This window comes from Aquarana catesbeiana, linkage group LG03 (genome assembly GCF_042186555.1).
Source record: "Aquarana catesbeiana isolate 2022-GZ linkage group LG03, ASM4218655v1, whole genome shotgun sequence".
Lineage (NCBI taxonomy): Eukaryota > Metazoa > Chordata > Amphibia > Anura > Ranidae > Aquarana > Aquarana catesbeiana.
The window spans coordinates 17,965,239-17,973,960 of record NC_133326.1 but is presented as its reverse complement, the minus strand read 5'-3'; the positions used below and the strand labels follow the sequence as shown (position 1 = coordinate 17,973,960).

At 43.8% G+C, this 8,722-nt stretch overlaps 1 protein-coding gene across 3 annotated transcripts in view; it reads right to left on the bottom strand.

Annotated features, from left to right (window-relative positions):
- Positions 1–243: 243 nt before the first annotated feature.
- SLC51B (SLC51 subunit beta) overlaps positions 244–8,722 on the bottom strand; it is a 29,061-nt gene continuing 20,582 nt past the window's right edge. For all 3 annotated transcript variants that reach the window (XM_073618339.1, XM_073618338.1, XM_073618340.1), the window contains 3 exons: positions 6,872–6,996; positions 2,756–2,846; positions 244–1,032 (listed from right to left, as the gene is read on the bottom strand). In XM_073618339.1, the coding sequence (XP_073474440.1) occupies positions 816–1,032; positions 2,756–2,846; positions 6,872–6,968 (405 nt within the window). In that variant the 5' untranslated portion in view covers positions 6,969–6,996 and the 3' untranslated portion in view covers positions 244–815. The remainder of the gene's footprint in view (positions 1,033–2,755; positions 2,847–6,871; positions 6,997–8,722) is intronic.

The following is an 8,722-nucleotide window of genomic DNA, read 5'->3' as shown; positions in this document are numbered from 1 at the left end:
ATGCGGCGATGTTTACTCCCACTTATGCCAGGAAGATTTCCACTCCCACTGGCCATGGTCCGACCCCTCTAAAGACTGAAGGACAAAAAATTGTCCCTTTATTTAGAAAGTTTGGAGACCCCTGCCCTCTAATATATGGGGCAAAGGTGAACACCCACAGGTGATTTTCTGAACTTTTCTGAGTTTAGCATTAAATGCCAACAGGGTCGCATAGGATTAAAGAAGAACTTCAGTATGAGTCCATATGTTCCAATACAAATTCTTTTTTATTTATTAATTTTAAATTCTAAACTTCAGATCCTTGTAATAAAGGTGGAGCCCATGTCTGTAACAGTCGTCTTTTGAATATGATTTTAAGTTTTCTTGCAGTTACTCCAACCACTCAGAGAAACAGTTCTAAGGCATGAAGTCAACTACAGAGGTGCCCGGGGAGCTGCATTATGGACATCATTGGACATTAGCAGAAGCAGGGATGGTCATCTAATATCTTCCTCTGTTGCTGATTAACTAAGCATTGAATTATCCCTGCTGAGATGTGTGTTACTGTATAATTATTGTCAAGGTTGTCAAAAGTCTCAGCAACAACGGTAAAAAGTTTCAGCACACTCCGCTGTTTTTGTGTATTTTCTAGCATGCAATTGTCCTTTGAAATCTACTTATTTTGGTGTTCTGGTATGGCATACTTTGAGCAGGATAGGCAAAACCTGTAATAAAATAACGCTGTTTTTTACGACACTGTTCTCAACCCTAGTTCTGCAAATCAAAACTACCAGCCTAGTGAACTTCTGTAGATAAATATGTCCAGGTTTTTTTTTTTACACATCCTCCTCAGGCATGTGTCTGAAGAGTGATGTGATCTGCCCGTCCTTCCACTGGACTTCGATGTCGCCCGGCTGAGGTTCCTTCTTTAGAGCCGTGTGCTCGTCTGGGGAGTCGTCTTTCTCCAAAGTCACCACAGCCCGCTTTTCATCTGCCTCTTCTGGCTGCTTGTCAGACATCTTCGCCTGGTACAAGGCGATCATCTTCCTCTTTCTAAAGCAGGAGAATAAGTACGTGTGAAAAGAAGGAAAAAAAGAACTTTTCATAAAGTGTGATGAACATTTCTTGACTTGTAATAGAGGCATCCATCAACCTAGGGTTCCTCTAGAGTAGTGGTCTCCAAACTTTGGCCTAGGGCCCTTAAAAGGCTCCATTGTCCCTATGGGTCTCTTGAACCTGGGTCAAAGCTGCACATGGGGTCTGAACTTCCAAGCCAAGTAAAGACTGAAGTAGCCTCTTGCTTGCTTTTATCCAGCCCTTGGGGCATTATTACCCCTACTGACAGCAACCGTGAGGCAGAGTTCCTGCCATCGACACCGACAATTGGGCACTAGTCCCCTCACTGACACCAATGATGGGGCACTAATACTTCCACTGACATCAAAGATAAGGCATTATTCCTCCCCCTGACACCAATGATGGGGCACTAATACTTCCACTGACATCAATGATAAGGCATTATTCCTCCCCCTGACACCAATGATGGGGCACTTTTCCTCTCACTGACACCATTGATGGGGCACTATTCCTTCCACTGACACCAATGATGGGGCACTATTCCTTCCACTGATACCAATGATGGGGAACTATTCCTCCCACTGACAACAACGGGCGCCATTTCTTCCACTGACATCAATGATGATGCGCTTTTCCTCCCACTAAAACCAATAATGGGGCACTATTCCTTCCACTGATACCAATGGTGGGGAACTATTCCTCCCAATGACAACGATGGGGTGTCATTTCTTCCACTAATACCAATGATGGGCACTATTCCTCCCACTAAAACCAATGATGGGGCACTATTCCTCCCACTGACACCAATAATGGGGCACTATTCCTATCACTGACACCAATAATGGGACACTATTCCTCTCACTGACACCAATAATGGGGCACTATTCCTCCCACTGACACAAACGATGGGACGCTATTACTCTGCCTAATACCAATGATAGGGCATTGTTTACTCCCACTGACACCAGAGCACTTTCTTCTCCCACTGGCCACAGTGCGGCCCCCCTAAAGTTTAAAAAAAAAGTAAAGTGGCCCTTTGTTTAGAAAGTTTGGAAACCCCTGCTCTAGAGCAGTGGTTGTCAACTTTTGAGCTATGGGGGGGCTCTAAAGCGGCCCCTGACATCACTAAAGGGCCGCACATAACGTTCAATATATGTAATGCTTGAGAGAACTGTCAGACACTGCAGACCTAATAGAGGAAATGAGGGTCAAAGAGTGAGGACAAGATACATTGTTGGCAGGGGATATGCTGCATAAGACAACAGGAAACTGGGAAGATGTTACATGAGGCTAGTAGAGATCAATGCTATTACCCTAATCAATTTTCCCACTTCAGACTGAGGTTTGAGGGCCGCACATCATATATCAAAGCACCAAAGGTTGGGCACCAGGACTCTAGAGGTCGCTAGGGTTTCCCTGAGCTGTAACTGATTGACCTCCTCCCATTGGATGTTACCTGGATAATTTTGCGTCCAACACTACTTGACAGAGCCAGCAGCATGGCACCAATGATCTTTTTTAGCTTTTTTTTTAAGGGTGGCATTCTTCCTACTGACCACTAATGATAGCAGCATTTTTGCCACTGACCCCCATTGAACTGGTTTTAGTAAGGGTTCCCCTGACATCTACATATTATTTTGGGGTTCCTCTGGGGTAAAAGGGTCAAGAAAGGCTGCTCTAGAGAATATCATAAACCCACCTGTTGTTCAAGATGTTTTTGCTCAGAAGAAAGAGACCCAGGAACAACCCAAAGAAGGCCAGGGCAAGGATGACATAGTTCCATACAGTGACTGTAAAGATTAAAAAAAAAATGTTACACCACAGATTTAAAAGTAAATCTCATCTGCTCTAAAAAAAATTCTAAGGTAATACTAGTGCTGGAAGTTTTCATCAATCTTTAAGGCTGGGTTCACACCGTTGTGAATTGGATGTGGGACACCCTAATCACCCCGTGTGGTGCAGATTCCCTCTGCTGATATTTCACTAAATCCCCCCAATCGGGCTCCTACAAAATTGAAAGAATAATAAAAAATAAAATAATAAAAATAAATAACTACTGACACTGTTCACTGTCCTACTGACACCAACTTCTGTCCTACTGACACTGTCCACTGACCCACCATGGGCGTCCGCAGAACTTTTTTCAGGGGGGGCATAATTTTAAGGTTGGAGTGCCGACATGGTACAAGAGGTGGTTGGAGGCTGCGAACATGATACAGGAGGTGGTTGGAGGCTACAGACATGGTACAAGAGGTGGTGGGAGGCTGCGGACATGATACAGGAGGTGGTTGGAGGCTGCAGACATGATACAGGAGGTGGTTAGAGGCTGTGGACATGATACAGGAGGTGGTCGGAGGCTACGGACATGATATAGGAGATGGTTGGAGGCTTCAGACATGATACAGGAGGTGGTTGGAGGCTGCAGACATGATACAGGAGGTGGTTGAAGGGTTTGGACATGGTACAGGAGGTGTTTGGAGGCTGTGGAGTGTGGGCATGATACAAGAGGTGGTTGGATGCTGCGGACATGATAAAGGAGGTGGCTAGAGGCTGCAGACATGATACAGGAAGTGGTTGGAAGCTGCAGACATGGTACAGGAGCTGGTTGAAGGCTGTGGAGTGCGGACATGGTACAAGAGGTGGTTAGAGGCTGAGGACATGATACAGGAGGTGGTTGGAGGATGAGGACATTCCATCCTGTAGATATAGCAGCCATTTATGGATGGATGGTGCAGGGGTCCGGTCTCCAGGACTCAGTATGGCTGTGCTCACAGTGGAGTGGTGGGAGTCTCCCTCCAGCAACCATGGATGGATGGTGCAGGGGTCCGGTCTCCGTGTGGCTCCATGCTTACAGTTGTGTAGCGTGGATGGTCGGGAGGCATGTCCGCTGATATGCTGCTGACTCCAAGGCAGCTGAGAGCCAACTGCTGTCCATTCAAAATAGCGCCAGGCAGCGCCATTAACTCACTATGCATGCGGAAGTGGCCGAGCATGTACGAGCTTGCCCAAGCCCGCCAGGCTTTGGAACTGCGCAAAAGCAGTTCCGATGTCGGCCCGCAGCCATATTTTTCACGGGCAGCCGCCGTCTGTTACGGGGCAGCTCAAAAACGTATTGAAATTTACGGGCTTTCCGTAAACACTGGCAACACTGTGTGGACACCTTGCTACGTTGGGGGGCTTGCCCCCCATGCGGACGCCCATGGTAACATTATCTCTGTTTTAATACATTTGGGTGCACACCCTAATGCAACAGGCTGCGCACACCTATAGGCTTATGTTAAGGGTTATCATCACTTTAAATGTTTATAACCTCTCTTCAGTCTTTCTTGGGTAGGAGGCCGCTGACTTGGACTTTCCTCTGCAATGCAGGACCCCAGTTGACATTAGCCAATGGTGGGTATAGTGTGCTCAGAGCATGCTTGTTATTCGGGGTAATGTGGACACACTATAATACAAAGAGGTAATGAGGACCCTTAGTTTTGGAAGAAAGAAGCCGATTACATTGTTTTGTGGAATTGTCTTTTGAATAATGTATAAAAGCTCCCAACAACAAATGTTTACAAGAAAAGAGAAACATTTTATTTCATGGATTGTTATATGGCTAATCTTCTTTTATAGACTCTAGGTGTTAGGTCACAGTAACTTTGTTATGAGTGGAAGTTCACCTTATGCAAAAACTAGTACTGTAAATGCAATGGGCTTTTTTTAAAGCTGAAGTTAAGCTAAAAACATATTTTTCTACAGCTTTAGTTACATTGCTTACCTGTAATGAAGTATGTCCCACCCAGCGACGGCTGGTGCTCAATATTTGGGGGGGGGGGTGTCAAATAAACCTACATATGATGTAAAGGTGGACCTCTGATGTGAAGGTGGACTTCTGATGTGAAGGTGGACCTCAGATGTGATGGGGGACCTCAGATGTGATGGGGGACCTCAGATGTGATGGGGGACCTCAGATCTGAGGTCCACCTTCACAACTGAGGTCCATCTTCACAACAGAAGTGGACCTCAGATGTGATGGGGGACCTCAGATGTGAAGTTAATTTCATCGAGGTGGTTTTGTGCATTGCCCCAGGCTCAGGTCGCCCACTCAAAATGTTGCCTACTTTTAAAGGGCGCAGAGACAGAAAAAAAAGGTTAAGAAAAGCTGATTTAGCCCAATAGAATTCACCTAAAAGTATCAATTATGAGTGAGCTGACCATTTAAATAATAAGATGATTGGTGGACTTTAAATTAAAAATCTAAATTAATTTTTTAGTTAATTTAAATTCAAGATTTAATTTTAATTAGTTAAATTACTAAATTCAAATTAACTAACTAAATACAATAATTATTGAAAACTAATGTTAATTAAACATTTGATCTAACCTAGAAATGTAACATTTAACCTAAAAATGGGAGAGGTTTCGGTTGGACATGGTGGGACAAAGGTTTAGGTATGCTAAAAAAATAAGAATTAAAAAAAAATTTAACTGTAGAACAGGCAATTAAAGTGTAGCACCCTGAAGTTTAGGCAGGATTGCTATCAAATTTAGTTGCCAGGCGCTAGTTGTCTTGGCCAATTGTTAGGAGATCAATTGATTTCCCCCTAATTCTGGAATTGCTGTACTTTTCTCTTCTGTCACAAGGTGGCATTGTAGCTGGTGACACTAGATAAGACAAAGGCATAGCAAGGACAAATTAGGAATGAATGGGGTGTCTCAGCCAAGGGGCAGGGATTTTCTTGGGTCCCTTGGCCTGCTGGGAGAGCCTATTTATTTGGGCGGATTCAGGTGATCGGGGTTCTGTGCCACCTGGACGGCTATCTGGGTGGACGTGTGTTGTATTGCCCCGGGCTGCTAGGCCGGAAACCTAAGGCCTATCCCGTGGACGTTTGACTGCTAGGCTGTCTGAGGTCCTATCCAGAAGCAGGAAAAGCAGCGTAGGGTCGGGACTGCGGGCTTGAAGTCCAACCAGAAGTAACAGTTCCGACGGCCGGGGTACCAGTTGTGGTGGGAGGTAGAGGGGAAGCTGTCGCCATCCACTTTGCTACCGGAGACCACTGTGAGTAAGCTGAGTCCAGTACCAGAGCAGACTTCTCGCCAACCGGGGACGATAAAGAAGTGGGAAAACTTCAGCAAGTGCCAAGTCAGGGACCCAGCGGGACAGCAGAGGTGACACTTGAGGAGCATCAGTGAGTGCCAAGCCAGGGACCTAACGTCTCAGCGGGGGTGAAGCTTGAGGAGTATCTGTAAGTGCCAATCCAGGGACCCAGCAGGACAGCGGGGGTGACGCTTAAGGAAGATACTGAATGCTAACAGTTAAAGAGCTCAGGGGATCCAATGGCTAATGGATCTGAAGTCTAGTGAGAGAATCTGTGAGCTTGTTAAGTGAAGACCCACAGTGAGTGAGTGTGGGGTAAACTGAGAACTGTTTGTGTTGAAAACAGTTCAATATAATTGCCGTTAGTAACAGCTACAAGATTGTTGCCATAGTAGACAGCGGTCCTACCTATACAGAAGTGGTGTCCGGCTGGAGGCCTTCACCTGTATAGTTGTCTACCTATAGATGTCTCAGAGTCTGCTAATTATCTTTGCATCTACCTAAGTGTGTTCTGGCCCTAACCCTCTCTCCCACAGTTCTGTTCAAGAGACAATAAATCTCTTTGCATTCAAAAAGTGTCTGGCGCCCACCTGTTCATCTTGCATTACACCCACCATGCCTCGTAACCCACTCTGTACTGTAGGATGTCAGCTCTCCCTAACTCTGGAGGTCACCATTAGGCCTAAAGAGGCCCGAGACTTTACTACAAAAGGCATAAAAAGATTTACTTACGATCTCCAATCCGGAAGAAGTAAATCGCTTTCTGCATCTTCTTTTGTTGTTCAGACATTTCCGTTATTGCTGGATTATTTTCATTAGCTTCCGCCATGTTTAGATGATACCCCAATATCTGATAACTGCAGAATATAACATATAAAGAGAAAAGTGTGAAGGCACAAAACTGTACTGGCACTTCACAAACTGTATGGAAGAGCTAGTGAGTTTGTATATTACTAATTGATGTATGGTATGTGTCATATATTTTTATAATCAGAGTATATATATATATACATATATACATATATATATATATATATATATATATATATATGCTATATATATATATATATATATATATATGCGTGCGTATACAGAAATATACAGTATATTTTATATTATAATACAATGTTTTGTTATTCATATCCTATTTATAAAGTATCAAATGTTACATTCAGCCAAGAGTTTCATACATTAGTTGATGGATCATTTGTCTTTTCTATAAAGCACATTCACCACATTATTTTCATTCCTTTAAAAAATATTCCCCAACATCTGGATTTTTTTCTTGCTTTCATGTTTGACGCTGCTTCCTGTTACGTTAGCGCTATTTATTAAATCTGACCTCCAGGTATGATTTGTATTGTATAGTTCTATAGGTCCAGCTTGGCACGGTGTAAGTACGTATATCTCATACCCGAGGGGCCTTTGGGGAAGCTGACAGTCACTATAGTAGTCGGCACTACTTGTATTTTTTTTTTTAATGAATACAAAGCAGTCTCTGGGCGAGGTGGAGATCGTGATGTCACCGACCCTTCTCTCCATCGTGTCCAATCAGAGAATGCCTTGGGGCCCAGGGGCCCCCTAGGGCCCAACAGGCTCCATCTTTTTTTTTTTCTTTGGCTGAACTTTGGGAAATTCACCAGCAAGCTTTATAAAATACTAATGAATGGTGCTAGCGAAAGGCATTCAGAGGCATTTAGGCAAACATACCTGGGATCATGCAGTCTTTATATACAGACCCTTATCATTCTTTTTCACTGGTCATACTGGTAAAATAGTGGCAGGAGAAAACACTGAATACATTTTTTAAAACCACACTTAAAGTGATATTAAACCCAAAAACAAAAATCAAAGTGGTAGTAAACCGCAGTTGTTGAAAAAAAAATAAACAAATTTCCCTGCAAGGCAATGTCAAAATGTGCTAGTAGGAATGCTAGTGCATTACCACTGGTAAAGCTTTATTAAAGCATAAAAACAGTAAAATGTATACTCACAAGCGAGCATTCATAAAAGGCTTTGAGAAAGGAGCAGGTGCGCTGTTCTGAAGATTGACACGCCAGGACCTAATGTCGAGAGGATCAAACCGATAGGAATGGCTAATGTCTGACGTGTTTCAGGGGAGTACCCCTTTCCTCAGAGCCTAAGCGAGCAATGGCTATTCTCTTGCAGTCACCCCTATATATGTGTGCCTGTGTCTGCAAGGCCCAATTAGTAGCAACGTCCACCCCAATAGGTGGGGTGGACGTCACTCCTGTGCATGCGGGCGGGAGCCACCATTTGCGGCATGGGCTCTGCCATCCCCAGCTATATGGTCTCTGAATATCTCCTAAACTGTGTAAGTTTAAGAGATATTCACAGTATGTACAGGTAAGCCTTACTATAGGTTTGCCTGTAGGTACAAGTGGTAGTACAGAGTTTACTACCACTTTAATATGTTGCATCTTACCAAACCTAAAATGTGGTGGCTACATTAGTTTTATTTTTTTAAATAAATGTGTAAAACCTTTTTTCTTATGAAAAAAAAAATGTTGCTGCAACTGCTTAAAAAGTGATGGCTGGAGTTCAGCATTAATTTGTTAGTCA